This window comes from Leucoraja erinacea, chromosome 31 (genome assembly GCF_028641065.1).
Source record: "Leucoraja erinacea ecotype New England chromosome 31, Leri_hhj_1, whole genome shotgun sequence".
NCBI lineage: Eukaryota > Metazoa > Chordata > Chondrichthyes > Rajiformes > Rajidae > Leucoraja > Leucoraja erinaceus.
In genome coordinates, this window is record NC_073407.1 from 19037583 (window position 1) to 19056636 (window position 19054).

The 19054-nt window shown below is 37.9% G+C and overlaps 1 protein-coding gene across 3 annotated transcripts in view; it reads left to right on the top strand.

Moving 5' to 3' along the window:
• LOC129712033 (early estrogen-induced gene 1 protein-like) overlaps positions 1–19054 on the top strand; it is an 85277-nt gene extending 66223 nt beyond the window's left edge. For 2 of the 3 annotated variants that reach the window (XM_055660170.1, XM_055660173.1), the window contains exons 8-11: positions 85–352; positions 2146–2267; positions 9379–9448; positions 10280–19054. In XM_055660170.1, the coding sequence (XP_055516145.1) occupies positions 85–352; positions 2146–2267; positions 9379–9448; positions 10280–10325 (506 nt within the window). In that variant the 3' untranslated portion in view covers positions 10326–19054. The remainder of the gene's footprint in view (positions 1–84; positions 353–2145; positions 2268–9378; positions 9449–10279) is intronic. The other variant, XM_055660171.1, reaches the window with a different exon arrangement.

Below are 19054 nucleotides of genomic sequence, written 5' to 3' on the forward strand. Positions count from 1 at the left end.
TACTACAAGAACAGTGTTCAATGTTAGATTCAGATTTGTATCTGAAATTTTTGATTGGAAATTCAATATTATTTGAAAATTTAGGTTACAGCACAGAGCACTCCCGGTCCTCCAGTCTCTCAGACCTAACTCACAGGAGGAACACATCCAGTAGCAGCAGTGCCTCTGGAGGGCTCAGCATACCAGTTGAGAGCACAGAAGGAGAAAAGGAACACAAAGTGGAGAAACCACCACGGCCCCCAAGGCCAGCACTCCCACCTGACAGGCCATCCAGGTACACAGCTGTTCTCTTTAAAAGAGGTAGTTCCCTATCTCTGGATAGTGCACATCCTGATAGCAGGACCCATAGAAGGTGAGACCACGGAACATTATACGTACAGTTTGATTTGAAGAATGTTAATGTTATGATCTGTAATCCATTCTGTCCTTATTACATTTTTCAAACTCCACACTGTACAGTCTTAGATATGTGTTTGTCCCAGATCAGAAAATGTTTGTCTGAAGTCTTGTGTTCATGTAAACAATCTCTAAATGGGTTTTTATACCATTCAATATTTTCTTATCTGCTAATATATTCATATTTTGCAACATTCGGCTATATGGCAATTTCTTCATATTGGATTTTCTAACTGACTAAATGTGGGTTTATTGATTCGGTCTTAAGGGCACTCTACTCCACTCAAGTTGTTTCATTAGGATCACATATTCCTTCAACTAAAGCAGTGCCATTCTATTACATTTTTTCTCCCACTTGATGATTCATTTTATTTTAACCAAAAGATGGTTTCAATCAATAGCCGCGCGGGGCATGGTTGGATCAACAAGATTCGCCGTTTGCTCAATTTTGCCTGCCTAATTTGACTCAGCGGCAGCAGCAGCAGCAGGTCCTGTCCCATCCACTGACCACCAGAGCTCCTCGTTGCGGCCCCAACGACAACGGAAACCCGACGAGAAAAGGTCTGGTTTCAGGTGCTATGTCACCTATATAAAAATCTGCAGAAACCCGTCCTTGCAGAGAAGGGAGGCAAGTTGATTTTTCATTTCAACAAGCTGGGTTGAAATCTAACCCATATTGATCGAATCAAACTTGTCTCTCTCGACTGCAAAAGTCCTCCGTAGAATGAATTTGTGGAATCTGCACGTCTTATTAATGATCAACTGTGCCTCCACACAATCTATTACTAATTGATAACAAATTTGCACCCTTCTCCAAGATACAGTAATTGCTATGATATGAGTATGAGCAGAGAAGAAAGTACTTGAATCTTTATCCAAACTATTATATAAGACTTGCAAAAATTGTTCAAAAATGTGGAAATAAATAGTAAGGAGGTCATCAGCATTGTTTTTTTCAATCATGGATTTATAAAACAATGCTTCATAAGTGCACTTACTTACCTTTGACTAACTTTATTTTTGAGTGAGCCACAAAATATTTTGCAATCAATGGGAATAAAATAATAATATGAATTCTGATCTGGGATGGGGAAAAGGCCATAGAAACTCTAACTTCAGTTGTCTTAATAGCTTACTGGGAAATGCTTGGTTTGGTATTAGGCTAAACTGATCATGAAGGTATTGGATTTGTTTTTGCACTGAACCAGCAAGCCTCTGCTGAAGATAGACACAAAAAGCTGGAGTAACTCAGCGGGGCAGGCAGCATCTCTGGAGAGAAGGAATGGGTGACGTTTCGGGTCGAGACCCTTCTTCAGTCTTGCCCTAAAATGTCACCCATTCCTTCTCTCCAGAGATGAAACCTGTCCCACTAAGTTACTCCAGCTTTTTGTGTTTATCTTCAGTTTAAAACAGCATCTGCAGTTCCTTCCTACACATAACCTCTCCTGAGGCAGTTATGTGGATACTGCAATTGACCTTGTGGCCAACTGCTGCATAGGGAAATCATAGTTTATGCTCCTGATCATATAGATGCCCCTGGAAAAAAGCACTAGTGCACTTGTTGGGCATCCACTGGACTGACTTTCAGTGATTTGCTTAAACGAAGTGTTATGCATGGATTGTTGAGGTCAATGCTTTCAAGGGAGATAAGAAATATGCCAACGTTTATATGGCAGGCTCCTCAACTCTGATTATTCTGATAACTTTCGAGCATGTAGATATATTTTTAATGTATTCTCTCTCCCTAAGGCGGAAAAAGGAAACAGTGGAAAATCAGCCCACTTGGGTTGATGACACTAGAATTGATGCAGATGACATTGTTGAAAAAATCGTACAGAGTCAAGACTTCACAGATGTCAGTAATCTTGAAGGTAAACGCCCCACTTTTTCTTGCTTATTTCATCCTCGCCTAATTCTGGGATACCATTCTCAGTGCCTCGTCAAGTAAATGTCACCACAAGTAAATGTCTCGCACAAAAAAAAAAAACTGGAGGAACTCGTAGGGCTGAGGGGTGCATGTGCATGTATGCGTGTCTGCAGAATTTCAGCTTTTGCAATATCTTGCTGTATCTACCTCATCTAAGTAGCTATTTGTTAGCAGCCATAATAGCAGTCGGACATTAAAATAATAATCAATTTAGAAACTGCCTCCTTTCTAGAAGGCTACTTTTTTGTTGCTTACTTTTAGTATGAGACTGATATGACTAAGTTCATTAGAAATGCAAAATTCTATTTAAATGTCTCTGTTGATCTGCTCAATTTATGCTCAACAGCATGACTAATGCAACTGCGGAGAGCCTGGCACAATAATGGTCATGTGCCTTGGCTTCTGCTGAGGGTGACCACAATGATGTGTGGTCCTTTGATGAGACGATTGTGGAAATATGCAGATTCAACAGTTGCCAAATTTTATATTCTTTTATTCTCAATAAGGCCACGCAAGTAAATCATCTTGAAGAAATTACTGACAGCAGAATTACTCATTATATCCACGAGTTCATTACATCTTAGCTTGTTAGTTAAATGTCATCCTTGTAGTCTTTTACATTTCCTTTTTAAATATGAATCCAGTCACTTTTAAATGATTGTATGGTTCCAGTCGACATGTAACACACCAAACATCAGCAATCTCTAATATCTTAGTGAATCCCAAAAGAATTAAAGGCAAACTGAATAGATTGTATAGATGTTATAATCTGAAATGTGCTACCAAAAGAATGGATTTGATTCAGTAATAACTTTCATAAGGAATTGGAAAAGAAACTTGGAAGGAGAAAGCATTTTCAACATTAAAAGGGAAGGATGAGGGGTGCTGCAACTAATTGTTTAATTGAATGTGTAATTAAAAAGTTCAGGTATAAGTTCAGGACGGATTGCATCTTAACAGGTGGGGGACCAGTATTCTGGCAGGCAGGTTTGCCACTGCTAGACGGGTGGTTTTAAACGGAATAAGGGGGGTGGGGTGTCAAATGACATAGTTGAGTATGGAGTTAAAGGGAAAGGGTTTCTTAAATGTGTGAGCGGAGAGACAGAGGGGTGTAAAATGAGGGTAGAAGCAATAGGTAGCAAGGTGAAAAGTAAAAGACAAATCCAGGGCAAAAATCAAAAAGGGCCACTTTTCAACATGATTGTATAAGGGGTAAGAGTGTTGTAAAAACAAGCCTGAAGGCTTTGTGTATAGGTGGATGAGTTGAATGTGCAGATGGCTATTAATGACTATGATATAGTTGGGATCACGGAGACATGGCTCCAGGGTGACCAAGGCTGGGAGCTGAACATCCAGGGGTATTCAATATTCAGGAAGGATAGACAGAAAGGGAAAGGAGGTGGGGTAGCGTTGCTGGTTAGAGAGCAGATTAACGCAATAGAAAGGAAGGACATTAGCTTGGAGGATGTGGAATCGCTATGGGTAGATTACAACTAGTGGGAGTTGTGTACAGGCCACCTGACAGTAGTAGCGGAGTTGGGGATGGCATCAAACAGGAAATTAAAAATGTGTGCAACAAAGGTAAAACAGTTATAATGGGTGACTTCAATCTACATATAGATTTGGTGAATCAAATTGGCAAGGGTGCTGAGGAAGAGGTTTTCTTGGAATGTATGCAGGATAGTTTTCTAAACCAACATGTAGAAGAACCAACGAGAGAGCAGGCTATTCTCGATTGGGTATTGAGTAATGAGGAAGGGTTAGTTAGCAGTCTTGTTGTGCGTGGCCCCTTGGGCAAGAGTGACCATAATATGGTTGAATTCTTCAATAGGATGGAGAGTGACATTGTTAATTCAGAAACAAGGGTCATGAACTTAAAGAAAGGTAACTTTGAGGGTATGAGACGTGAATGGGCCAAGATAGACTGGCAATTGATTCTTAATGAGTTGACGGTGGATATGCAATGGAAGGCATTTAAAGACTGCATGGATGAACTACAACAATTGTTCATCCCAGTTTGGCAAAAAATAAATCGGGGAAGGTAGTGCATCCGTGGATAACAAGGGAAATCAGGGATAGTATCAAAACAAAAGATGAAGCGTACAAATTAGCCAGAAAAAGCAGCCTACCAGAGGACTGGGAGAAATTCAGAGTCCAGCAGAGGAGGACAAAAGGCTTAATTAGGAAAGGGAAAATAGATTATGAAAGAAAACTGGCAGGGAACATAAAAACGGACTGCAAAAGCTTTTATAGATATGTGAAGCGAAAAAGATGAGTTAAAACAAATGTAGTCAGAAACAGGTGAATTGATCATGGGCAACAAGGACATGGCAGACCAATTGAATAACTACTTTGGTTCTGTCTTCACTAAGGAAGACATAAATAATCTGCCGGAAATAGCAGGGGACCGGGGTCAAATGAGATGGAGGAACTGAGTGAAATCCAGGTTAGCCGGGAAGTGGTGTTAGGTAAATTGAATGGATTAAAGGCCGATAAATCCCCAGGGCCAGATAGGCTGAATCCCAGAGTACTTAAGGAAGTAGCTCCAGAAATAGTGGATGCATTAGTGATAATTTTTCAAAACTCTTTAGATTCTGGAGTAGTTCCTGAGGATTGGAGGGTAGCTAGTGTAACCCCACTTTTTAAAAAGGGAGGGAGAGAGAAAACTGGGAATTACAGACCAGTTAGTCTAATGTCGGTAATGTGGAAACTGCTAGAATCAGTTATTAAAGATGGGATAGCAGCACATTTGGAAAGTGGTGAAATCATTGGACAAAGTCAGCATGGATTTATGAAAGGTAAATCATGTCTGACGAGTCTTATAGAATTTTTCGAGGATGTAACTAGTAGAGTGGATAAGGGAGAACCAGTGGATGTGTTATATCTGGACTTTCAGAAGGCTTTCGACAAGGTCCCACATAAGAGATTAGTATACAAACTTAAAGCACACGGTATTGGGGGTTCAGTATTGATGTGGATAGAGAACTGGCTGGCAGACGGGAAGCAAAGAGTAGAAGTAAACGGGTCCTTTTCACAATGGAAGGCAGTGACTAGTGGGGTACCGCAAGGCTCAGTGCTGGGACCCCAGCTATTTACGATATATATTAATGATTTGGACGAGGGAATTGAATGCAACATCTCCAAATTTGCGGATGACACGAAGCTGGGGGGCAGTATTAGCTGTGTGGAGGATGCTAGGAGGCTGCAAGGTGACTTGGATAGGCTGGGTGAGTGGGCAAATGCATGGCAGATGCAGTATAATGTGGATAAATGTGAGGTTATCCACTTTGGTGGCAAAAACAGGAAAGTAGACTATTATCTGAATGGTGGCCGATTAGGAAAGGGGGAGATGCAACGAGACCTGGGTGTCATGGTACACCAGTCATTAAAAGTAGGCATGCAGGTGCAGCAGGCAGTGAAGAAGGCGAATGGTATGTTAGCATTCATAGCAAAAGGATTTGAGTATAGGAGCAGGGAGGTTCTACTGCAGTTGTACAGGGTCTTGGTGAGACCACACCTGGAGTATTGCGTACAGTTTTGGTCTCCTAATCTGAGGAAGGACATTCTTGCCATAGAGGGAGTACAGAGAAGGTTCACCAGACTGATTCCTGGGATGTCAGGACTTTCATATGAAGAAAGACTGGATAGACTCGGTTTGTACTCGCTAGAATTTAGAAGATTGAGGGGGGATCTTATAGAAACTTACAAAATTCTTAAGGGGTTGGACAGGCTAGATGCAGGAAGATTGTTCCCGATGTTGGGGAAGTCCAGAACAAGGGGTCACAGTTTAAGGATAAAGGGGAAATCTTTTAGGACCGAGATGAGGAAAACATTTTTCACACAGAGAGTGGTGAAACTCTGGAATTCTCTGCCACAGAAAGTAGTTGAGGCTAATTCATTGGCTATATTTAAGAGGGAGTTAGATGTGGCCCTTGTGGCTAAAGGGATTAGGGGGTATGGAGAGAAGGCAGGTACAGGATACTGAGTTGGATGATCAGCCATGATCATATTGAATGGCGGTGCAGGCTCGAAGGGCCGAAGTGGCCTACTCCTGCATCTATTTTCTATATTTCTATAATGGTCAAACAGGCATCCTATATTTCAAAAGTTTGATTATTTCATTCAGAGTGTGTCACGTATATCAATGTGCCAATCAATGGTAACAATCTTACACTGCTTGTCCTTTCCAAATATTTCACAGATTTTGTGACCCTTCAGTTGATGTTGAACATTTTTCCCCATCCCTAAACCAACACATCAATTGCAAACCTATATGCATGAACACTTAACACCTGCTTCAAAAACTTGTCAATGTACTCGTACTATCTCTGGCCACCTTACCCAGAATTTCCTGGCACTCAACCACTCATGTTCCCCAATCTTGAGAAAGTTATTTTACTACTGTTTCCTTTACTCTATCCAGAGATTTTCATTTTCCTTTATGCTAACTTCTTATTCTCAACAGGACCACACTAGTAAATCATCTTGAAAAAATTACAACACAAGCAGAATTGTTCATTACTTCAAAGAGTTCATTACATCTCTCTGGGGTTAGAACTAATTGCACATTCTTGTTTTATTTTATATTTTCTTTTCAATTCAGACAACATTTGAGAAAGATACTCCATACATACCAACGCTACGCAATTGATTTTATTTTCATGCTGTGAAAACACAAGTTTTTCTTTCCAAATCTTTACTGACAATTCCTGAATAGTCTCTCGAAATTTTATTAATTTCATCCCTAAATGGATTAGATGTTCTGACATACAGGAGATGATTTCCTAGTATATCCTGACTAAACAGTAGTACAACATTTGCCGCTCTGTAAATCCTTGTCACAATTTTGCTAGAATTTTTAGAAAATGATGATTATTGTCTCTTATCTTACCCCACTTCTTTAACATTTGGATTGCAGGCTGCTAAAAATATATAATTTCTTAGTACAGAATGCTAACTTTCAAAGTGAAGGAAACAAATGATCATAAACATCACCATGGTGATCACAAGTATCTTCACTGTTTTACTGGTTTTGAAACTAGCCATTTTCTGGTGATGTGGTACTCACGAACATGAATGCAGTTGATTAGAAGTTCAGGTTTTTGCAACATCTACTGTTGCCATTTTGAATGAACAAATTCTCCAGTAAAAATTAATGAAGACCAATTTGATTCAATCATGATGTTCTTAATTGGCAAACACATTTTTCCTGACACGACTACAGCAGTGACGGATCTATAAACATTTAGATCTTTAACCATGTTTCAAGTCAGAAGATTGTGTTTAGAAGACAAAATCTATAATTTTGCTGCCGAGTATTTCATCTTGAACCTTGTATGCTCAGTTCAAATACCATATATTTAATTTCAGTGAAATCTGGGTGATTTTTATCATAGTGCACTCTGGTGCAATTTAATTTCACTCCTTTATAATATTCCATTGTTATTGACACAGGGGTGTCCTGTACAAATATGAATAATATGACATGACAAGTGATGTTAATTTGTTTAGAAACAAAGGAGGACCAAAATGTTTCCATTTCTTCAGAGATTGCAGTCCATAATCTGGAAAACCAAACTGAATGTACCTGCTGAAACACTGCTCGAGTCAAATGGAACTTCAGTGCGGCAGTAATGCAAATAAGGCAACTGACATATTTGTTTGAGGGAGTAAAGACTAAACTATCAGTTTTAACCTGTTTGCTACGCAATGGAAAATATATTCTGTGTATTTTTTATTTGATTTTTAAATATTAGCAGAGACCAATTATAGTAAAGGAAATAAAATGGTTGGAACTGTATCCATGTTTATGTTTTAAAAAAAAATAAATAAGAACACTTGCCTATTTTCCTAAGTTTGATAAAACAGCAATTGTTTGACCTAGACAAGTTCGAGACAAGCTGACCTTTCATCCATGCTTCTTAGCACAATATTTTTAAAGTAAAAAAAACAGCATTCTCAGGATTCTTAGTGCCAGTGATAAAACGTGTGTTAGAGCCATGGGGCAGAGTATACAGCTGCCTGTCAGAGATATCTAATTAGTTATGTGACCCTGCTTTTTGTTTCTTTTTTCTGATCTACAGTATTTTACATTTTATGTCTGAAGAAGGTTTTCGGCCCGAAACGTTGCCCGTTTCCTTCGCTCCATAGATGCTGTTGCATCCGCTGAGTTTCTCCAGCATTTCTGTGTACCTTTTACATTTTATATATTTGTTCAAACCCTTTTTGAAAATTACCATAATCTTCTTCAATCATGCTTTGATGAATAGCATCATCAAAGCTCCCTGCGTGGAAACTTTTTCACTCATTCCTATAAAGCTCCCAATAAAATTTGCAAACATTTTCTAAACATTCTGTAAACGCACTGTGAAGAGCAAGTGATCTAAGCTATTTGAAATAAAGTTTTTGAAAAAACCTTATACTTTGATTAAAATATTGAATTACAAATTTTTAACGTTCAAGAACTTTTGACTTAAACTTTTTTAACGTTGTGTTTTTCTTTCTTTCTATTGTTCCCTGGTTCTCTCCTTTTTCAGCAATGAAGTGTGTTTATAATTTTATAGAAAAATGCCTTTTGACAAAGGTTTAATTTAGTAGATATAGTATTTAATTGAATTAACTTTTAATTCAAGGTTCAGTTGCCGCGTTCAACAGGATCAGGCATATGTCAAAAAGCCCTATTTGAGGGAGAACAGTATTTTCCTATTTCTCAACAAATTTGATCATACAGCAATTAATGATTTCTTTCCTTGTTATTTTTGAAAAGTTCTACATAAGTGGTTGCTGTGGTTACGTGAAATTCAGCAATCACTGCAGAGCACTGGAGCAGGTGTGGGCGGGTAGCCGTCGGTCGACATGGACTGGATGGGCCGGAAGGCCTGATTCCATGCTGTATCTCTAAACTAAACTAAGATCATAATCCACTGTGGCTTCTGATATGCTAAACTCTAATCTGAAAATGAGAATTATCATCAATAACATTAGCAGTTTTTTTTAATGGTGCTTTTAAGTTTCTTTTCTGCAACATGTTAATGTTTTCTACAATTCATTTTCAGACAGTAATCTAAGGTTGTTTGTGAGTAGAGATGGAACCACAGCACTCAGTGGCATTCAGCTGGGAAACAGGTGAGTTTTATTTATAGATGTATGATCAGTGAACATAGTTGATAGGCCCTATATAATAACCAAATGATCTTAAAGCTTAGATATCTAGTCTGCATTTTTTCCCCTAAAATGATCTTTTAGTACTTACCTTAAAAAATAATTTGTCTTCGATTGTATGACTAGCCTTTAGCTTTGCCTTGAGCCTGTTTCGAAAAAAATATTTTGGAGACACATTATTGATCCTTTAAAACTGCAATTGTTTTAATGTAATATATTATTGCAGGAACAGAAGTGAAGCTTGAGGACACAGGTGATCCTGTTAGTAAAATAAATCCTCGATATAATGAATCATTGGGGGGGGGATAATGCTGTCTGTTATTGGCAATTATCCGCTAGAACCGAGTAAAAGGGGTAAATATTAACTAGTTTAACCCAAGGCCAGGTGGGAAGAAACGTGGTGTCAAGGGATGTGGGGGTTAAACGAGCAGGAATTCACAGGCCGGGGAGCCACAGAGACTCCGGCCCCACACGCACTGCGGCAGGGATGGGCCCGGTACTCACACTCCCTGCATGCTGCAATGCTCTTCAAGAGTGTTTTACTGCTCACTCTCTCCCCACTGACACCTATCCACTGCCCAACACCCACACTGCATTATAAATTTGACAAAGGTTTAATTGTTTGTGGGTGCCCAACACCCACAAACAGCCACCACGGACACAAGCCTCAATCTGCTACACCTGAAATCCATTATAAATTTGCTCATGCTCCATAATAGCTTTTGGTTAATGGAAATCTATGTTTTTAGTCTGTATTCTGCATTGAGGAATAAGCAAATGTTCCTTTCTTTGCAGGGTGTCAGCAGGTATCTTTGAGCCTGTTGTTATCGAGAGCCGTTGAGAAGCTTGAGAGTCATTCTGAATCTACTAACCACTTTCCATTCAAGCTCCTTGTCTACTGCACATATAATCTTCTCACCAGATCATGCCGCCCACCTACACAGCTGGACTGGAGGAAGAGGGTGGCTGTTTCCATCCAATAGCCCCAAGTTTTGGCAGATGTTGATTCTCACTGCATTGGAGTGATAGGCAATTGGTTTTATGTTGCAAAATTTACTGAACCAATGCTGGGATTGAATTTTAGGTAAAACACACTTTTGACTTTGAAAATTTATTTCAGAAATCCTTTTAAACACAATATTTAGATATCAATGCCATCTGGTTGTGATCAGTTGAAAAGGGGACAGATTTTTTATGAGATGCTGTGGCATTATTTCATGTCAGACCAGAGCGTGTATAAAAGATCTCTCTCCTGCAAAAATCTGCAGACCAAGGTTGTGAATTAAGCATGTTAGCCCATGAAACATTCTGTGATATTAAGAAAAAAAATGCTCTTAAATGTCTTTAAAGATCTTAATTGTGTTTACCGCAAACTTCAGTGCGTGGCAGGACTGCTAGTGAACAAACTAGATTGTGATTTTGATCACAAGAAAAGCACACAAGTTTTCCTATAATTTTAAGAATTCCAATACCATCATTTTTCATATCAGAACCAGGCATCTGGGAAAAATTGAGCTATGTTTCATGATAAGCATAGCAATCCAATCCCAAATAAAACTCTGATCATTCCAATTCCAAATCAATGAGTCAACCATGACGCCATTAAGGCATGCTTACAATACTGTGAAGTCTTTGCACTGAGTATTTGAGTACCCTTTGGGTGTTGGATTTCTCCTGAAATCAAGTTATAGGATGTTACTTTGTTTTGTTCAGTCAAGATTTTATTCACGTCTCCTGATGCTTTTTATGCTCGGCAGCGACTCAGCAACTTTGTGCAGCTAATATTTCTTTTAATAATGTATGTTAAAGGAGTACATTTCTTTTTAGACAGGGAGCAAGTTCATTTATCTTAATTTTTATTTTAAATCTATGGTGCAGGGGAATAAACATGAATCGTGTGTTTTAGCCTGTACATAATGAACACTTGAAGGACAATAGCTGGTTTGAAATGTTCAAGGAAAAAAATTACACGTAAGTGGCATCTAGTGTAATTACAATAACTTTATCAGAAAGAGTTATGGATATATTCTGCAGAGATGAGAAGTGGATCATTGAACTAGGCACCTATCCCTGATATTGGCTTTGAATTACACCCACTGTCCATAAAACTACAGGCGATCCTTGCTTTGCAGATGTTTTCTAAAACCACATTATATTTTGAGCACAAGCTGCTGTTTTAAAATGGAGATTGTCCTCAGCCCTTTGGTAAGTGTCCTTTATTACAGGCTTTTGCTTGCTTAAAGCAAAGGTTTCTTTCCAAATGAAAATTTATTTTCCAGAATCGATTCTGGGCCTGTCAAATGAAATAAACAACCCTTTGACCCCAAGAGTTTAACCCCAAGTTTAAGTTAGATATCTGCTGCACAGCATTAATAACTGTTTTCCTTACAACATTGCTACTGGAACACTCCATTCTTGCCAGTGCCAAGATCTAGTGATGAATATTACATGTTCCAGTTCTACTGTACATTACCCATTATCTATTGCTCATCTCTGGCTAACTGTGAGTTAAGTATTCAAATTGTCCAGAACTTGGACTTTGCAGTTCTGAGCCAGTTTGCTGCCATCAGCGTTGTTGCCTCTGATGGAACAAATTACTCCAATCATTTATGCCTAGAAGCTTTTGCTCTTTTGTGATGTCATTTTCTGCTTCTAAATATCTTGGCATTGGTTAGCTATGCACTTTGAGGATTTTAACATTTTCTGCACCATCCACGTCGTCTTGCTATTGCATGTCACCTTTGAATATTGTGGCTTGATTGACGTACTGTGAATGGTTAACTTGTACACGATCTGTATCTGTGGTATATTGAGGCCTAGAACACAAAGCTGCAATGAATAATGTCCTGATTTTTGTACTGTTTTAATAACTGTTCTGTAACAACTAGTATAAACAAAAACTTTAGCTTGTTATCTATGAATGCATAGTAAAAAATAACAATTTTTACCTGCTGGGGCATATTTAGGTAACATAGGCAGCAGGTTCACAGTTGATTAAATGTACTTTCTAAGTCAGCATATTTGTTTAAATAATCTTTTTGGAACAATAGTTTAGCCACAGCAAAGGTTCTCATAGCCGTAAAATAATGCCTATTTGGCCAGCATGCGTATATAATTAAGGTTAAAAAAAAAATATGGTGTCATTTGAACATGGTGTTTCTGCTGGTTGTGATGAGGAAACACAGCCACCATTTCAAGTTCCACCCCAAAAAAATTGGCTTCTAGATTTTCACATTCCAGGGTGAGGTTGAGCATGCTTACACAAAGAGTGAAGAGTAGTAGTCATTTATTTCCATCTTCCCACAAATCTGTTACTGCTGAGATTGAGAATTGCTGTCACATGAGAGCATGTTTGTACTGTGCACCTTTAAGCCAGGAATCTTTTGGTGATTAACCAAACTTGTTGATCACAACACACTTGAGCTAATGAGCTGAATTCAATTTTGAGGCACGAGTGAAAGAAGAATCAACCACCTAAAGCTTGTGGAATGGTTTTAGGAACCCCCTTTTACTAAACAAAATTATTAAAGAAAATGTTCATCAGTGGTTACTGGTGCATTTTGTACATCCATTTCTGTAACTTCAGGCTTTAATTGCTTCATTTAGTTCAGGTTTGTGGTTTTTTTAACAGAGAAAAGGAACAAGTTTGGTATTAGTGCCAAGGCATGTTTAGAACCCCTGTTACTTGGATGATTAAAGTGCATACTCGCAGCTATTTACCTATTTTGTACTTTGGTACTATTTGTTCTTGAGCTGACCCCGATCTCCATTGCTCCTCCTCCCCTGGTCCAAGTCCTTCCCTCCAATCCATCCACCTTGCATTTTAACATTCTCAGTATGCATAATTCATGATTTTAGGCTAATTGCTGCAGCAGTGGTCTGTCTGAAACTCTTGAAGGGAGGTGTTTGTATTAATCCTCCTGTTTCAAAGTAACAACGTTCTTCCATGCCACACACAATATAGAGCAATAACTGCCACAGATGTTTAATATTACCATAAAAGTGTGTTTTACAAGTACACTCCATACTAATTATTTTTGTGTCAGTTTTCTTTTGGGATCTGGATGATGCAGGCAAGTCCAGTAATTATTTCCTTTTATAGCTCTTCAGAAGCTGTTGAAGGGCAGCTGTCCTGAACAAACAATGCATCTTAGTGAAGCTATTCCCACACCGCTGTTAGTGAAGGAATCTCGGGAATTAGACCCCTCAATGATAGAACAATGACGTTTTCCCCAATCAAGAAGGTGTGTAACTTGAAGGGGAACATGCAAGTCATAGTATTGCCATGCACTTGCTGCCCTTATTCTTTTTGGTAGAGTTTGTAGATTTGGGAGATGCAGTTGGAACAGCCAAGGCAAGTAATTGCATTGTATTTTGTAGATTGTTACACCATGCAGCCACTGTCTGCTGGTAGCAAAATAATATTAAGGATGGAGGATAGGTTATGAATCAATGGATGGTGTTGAACTTGCAAGTTGTTGGATCTGCCCTCCTGTAAAGGAGAGTATTCCATCTATGTGCCTTGTTGATGGTGGAAAGGCTTTGGATTATCAGAAAATGGATAATTTGCTGCAGAATATCCAGCATCTGACCAGCTCTTGTGGCCTCAGATTTTATGTTGCTGGGCCAGTTGCTTTTCTGGTCATTGGTGATTTGGAAGATGTTGGCGGTAGAGGACTCAGTGAATATAATGCCCATGAATGTTAAGGAGAAATGGTTAGACTCCCTTGTCGTAGGTCACTGCAATGTGAAACATGAATGTTACTCGCCACTTATCAGTCCATGTCTGAATGTTATCTAGGTCTTAACTGTGTGTGTGTTTAATTTGCTGGTCATGAATGAAAAGGGACATTTTGCAGTCATCAGCAAACATCGCCGCTTCCTTCTTTATAATGGAAAGAAGGCCATTGATAAAACAGCTAAAAATTTGCGGGCCTAGAACATGGCTCTATGGAGTGTAGCGATGCCCTGAACTTCACCAACCACAACCATCTTCCTTGATGCAGGGTATCACTCCATCCATTGGAGTTCTTTTTCTTCCTTGGCGTCATGCACTTCAGTTATACTAGGTTCCCTTGATGTTACATTTGGTAACATGTAACAATGTTAGGGCAGTTGCTCTCACTTATGGAATTCAACTGTGGTGGCCATGCTACAATTTAATAGCCAAGTAGTCCTGGTGAAATGCAACCTGGCCATTGGTGTGCATATTATTGGTAAGTGAATACCTCTTGATAGCATCATCGTCAACATCTTCCATCACTGTGTTGTTGATTAAGAGTAGACAGATTGTGTGATAAATTGCCAGATTGGAATTCTCCATATGTTGTCAACAGGATCTGGGAAATGTTACCAGATAAATGCCTGTGTCGTGACAGTTCTGATGGGCGTGAAGTGCAGCCAGCTTATAAATGTATGTTCAATAAAAGCTCTAGATTTGATACCCAATATTTTCTTCTGACAAAATTATAGTGAAAAAAATTTAATTGTGCATCAAATAAAAAATAGTTAAATACTTTTAAATAGTTAACTACTGGTAGTTATTTGTTTTCTTTAAGTTTTACTTGTTCAAGGTGGTCACCAGCATCAACATTTGTTCTATTTTACAATGCTTGTCCACAAAATGGCCAGCAATTTCAAACCGATTATTTCAGGATTTGATCTCTCTACCATTGAAGTTATTGCATTGTGACACATGTCTAGATATAAATGTTAAACTAAGTTCTAAGTTTTTAAAATACCTTTTGAATGTTGGATCAGGATCCTACAGTACACATTGGACAGGCAAACTGTTATTATACCTTATAAAATAGAAAATCTTTTGTGTAACTCCTTATGCACCAAAGTAATCACTTGAGTAAGTATGTGTGTTTACCTAATATACAACCCTTTCCCAGTGGATTATTTTATTAAGACTTAATCAGTTAATTAACTTAATAAACTTTTTGGGTGATATTGAAATCCAAATATTTTCCGCATTAAAAACACCCACAAATCAAAGTTTCAAATTAGCAAACTTATATTGTGTTTCAATCACACGGAATATTGGAGATTAAGGTGTTCTGTTAATCAAAGTTTAAAGTAAATTATTTTCAAATGAAACATTTTTTTTCAAGCACTTTTTCTTGTTCTACTTCCTGTTTTCGGAGGTAGGATCACAAATTAATGTAGGGCTCGCTGAATGAGGTAACTTTAATTTGTACAGTTTGAATGCATAAATTCCAAACTACATTGTCACTCACTTTACACAACAAAGTGCTGAAGGAACTCAGCAGGTCAGGCAGCATCTGAAGAGGGAATGGACAGACAATGTTTCAAGTCGGTTCTCTGCTTCAGACCCGAACTGATATGTCATCTGTCTGCTCCCTGGCCCACTGAGTTCCTCCAACATTTTGTGTTTTACTCAAGATTCCAGCATCTGCAGTTCCTCGTGTCTCCTTGTCACTGACTGAGCTCTGCTTATTCTGTGGCTTGACATTGCTTATAAAATACCCAATTATATTCAACCAAAGCAAACTATGGATAGCTGATGTGATCAAACAACATTGTTTCATCAAATGTAGTTTTGAGTCTTTTGAATATATATCTTTGAACCCTCCTAGCCTTTTCATTCCTTTTTTTTCCTGGTTTGGTTTTGTTTCTTGATTGAGGAGCTGGTGGATGAGGTTTTTCCCTTCCTTCATCTTCCTCTATGCCATAGTATCATTGAAGTATTAAGCCACCTCCAAGATCATTTTGTAAGTGATCACGTAAACTAGGGATTAAGAAGGGCAGATCTAAAATGCAGTCGCCACAATGGAAATTGCATTTACTTACAATACTACATAATAACCATAACTTTAAAGGGAAGGCAGGACATTTTGATTAGAATAATGCAAGGCATCGGGTTTCTTGTTAATGAAGGGACTGTAATGCACCAACAAATGTGAGTTCCAAAAGACCACTATTGACTTGAAGAAACTTTGCTTTTGTAGGGTATGGCCTGAGTTTGCTTTATTCAGTCCATGATTAAGATACTGTATTAGCTATTCATCCATTTTAGAGCTCAGGTATACTACTTTACCAACTTATTTTTGCCAATCAACGTTGATGACTTTTTTCTTAATTAACTGTTAAGTGATTGCTTTTGTTTGTGAAACTGTCCAATTTTGACCACTGTTGTAGGAACTCTTTTTTTAAAAAAAGATGTTTCTGAGAAGTGTTTTTGCCATGTATCGCAGTACTTGCAACTAGCAGGCTAGTTGTGTTGTTTTCTTTTGCCATGATGAGTGGATTGCCCAAAATCACGGCACCACCCATCTATGTGTATGAAATTTAAAAAATGTTTAAACATTGCATTTAAGTGTTGATTATGTTTCTAATTTTCTTTTATAAAAAGTCAGCTTTTTGTTAGTATTACAGTGAATTGAGAACTGTTGTGACTTCCTCTGATTAAAAGATTTGGATAGTGGAGTGCCATCTAGCCACACTGATGAAGCCTGTCTCTGGCTAGACAGGATATTGATGAATTGTTCAGAAGCTGTTCTGGCCTATATTAATTACCTTGGTATATTCCCAGCAGTCAGCAAAATATAAAAAAAATATTTCAAAGGTTTTATAGACCACCTTAAGATATTGCAGCAACATTTGACACAATTGATTAAAGTCAGTGTTGGTTGCAGTTAATTGCACTAGTTGTACAACGCCTTCCATGGTTGGTTTGATGATGAATCAATCGAAGCTATTGTGCACTGTCCAGTCTTAAATCATTTGTTGTATATTCTAATGTGGATTGAGACGGGATGGGTAGTTGAAAAGAATGAGATTTAAATAATAAATCCAAATCTAACTTAAAGCCATAACCCCTTTTGATTCTGAAATGTTCCCATACCTCCACTTGTTCTTTCCCTCTTTGAAGATGGGCTGCAATGATGAATGGATAGCAAGGTTATGATGTTTCATGTCACATAATAAATAGTTGTCTATCTATAATGCATCCCAGTATTTTCTACTTGAATCTTTTCCAAATGATTAAAAGCTAAGAACAAGAAGTGACCATACTTCATACTAAACGCAGAACACAAAATACTGGAGTAACTCAACAGGTCAGGCAGCAACTCTGGAGGACATGGATAAGTGAAGTTTTGGGTCAGGACCATATTTCAGTTTGGGACCCTTCTTCAGTTAGCTAAACGTTGACTATCCATGACCTCCAGAGATGCTGCCTGACCCACTGAGTTACTTTAGTACTGTCTTCTGCACAAGATTCCAGCATCTGCAGTATATTGTGCTTCATAATAAAGATTTATTTTAATTGCAATTTGTTTCAAACTAATTTATGCAACTCGTGTTGCTAATTGTGTGCTGGTGGGAGGGAGATGTTTTGAACTGAGATTCTACGTTTCTTTAGCAAATAAACAATTAAAGTAATTGGAAGTAGAGGAAAGAATATTTAATTGTTAAGGGACTTGAGTTAAATTTCCTGTGCATTTTTTTGTAAATCAAATGCAGCTAAATCCATTCAAGCTTCAGAGTTAACTGAGAACTCACCAGCTAATAGCTGTAAAATGGCTTGGTTCACATGCGTTCCACTTTCAGAATGAGAAGGAAGTAAAGGAAGAATTGAAATCTACTGTGCGCTTCATGAATCATTGCTATCTGTTTTCTGGAGGCTTCATAGTTCTTTAAAGGCGTAGAATAAGTTTACTGATTACTTCACAAATTGTGCTGTGACTGTTTTGTTTCCAAAGCTGGTTATGCAGTGTACTGCTTTATATTGATCATCTAAACATTATTAGTTACTTCCCCGGTAAATTTAACTTGTTCCTGAATTTTCTCAAGGTTTGTTTGTGGCATTTCTATACTACATGGAAAAGGGGTGGGGTCGTTTGCTAATTCTAAAAGTAATTACTAGCAATCGATCTTAAAATTTGCCTGCTTTCAAATGTCATGTATGTTTTTAACTCTTTTTATTCATTAAATGCCAACCCTAAATGGACAGCTGAATGTGACCTTTAACTGGATAGCACGTTAAATAGACTGAAATAAATTACTTTTATCAACCTCTTTTAATCAGCTCTTTGTTGAGGCCAAATAATGTGTGGCTAACTGGCACTCCACTTGTCGTAAGCAATTTTGTATGTTTCTGAAGGGGATTTGAAGCTATGCATTGGGAGTCCAGGCTCTTCAATAGATGGATTTAACATTTTCTGAAATGACCTAACTGTCAACTAAAGTTGAATAATGACAAAATATTTTTATGATTTTGTTAATAAAAAGTGGAATAGAATGTATTCAAAATGATATACAGTATTTAGACACTTATTTTTGTGATTCAATGGAGGTTGGTGTACAGGTTTCTTAAGTGCCCAGAGGATGTGGAATTTATAGAAATGTTTATCAGCTGAAATATTGTATAACATTTAAATATGTTTAGAATGCACAATGGTTAAAGAAAATTGTATTAAGGTTATTTGTTTCATATTTTAAAATGTAACTATAGGACAGTATCATGTAATACTGTGTTTTCTGGGAAATGATATTGGGTACCTGTATTAACAATAAAAGCTGTTATTTTGTGTTTAGCATAAA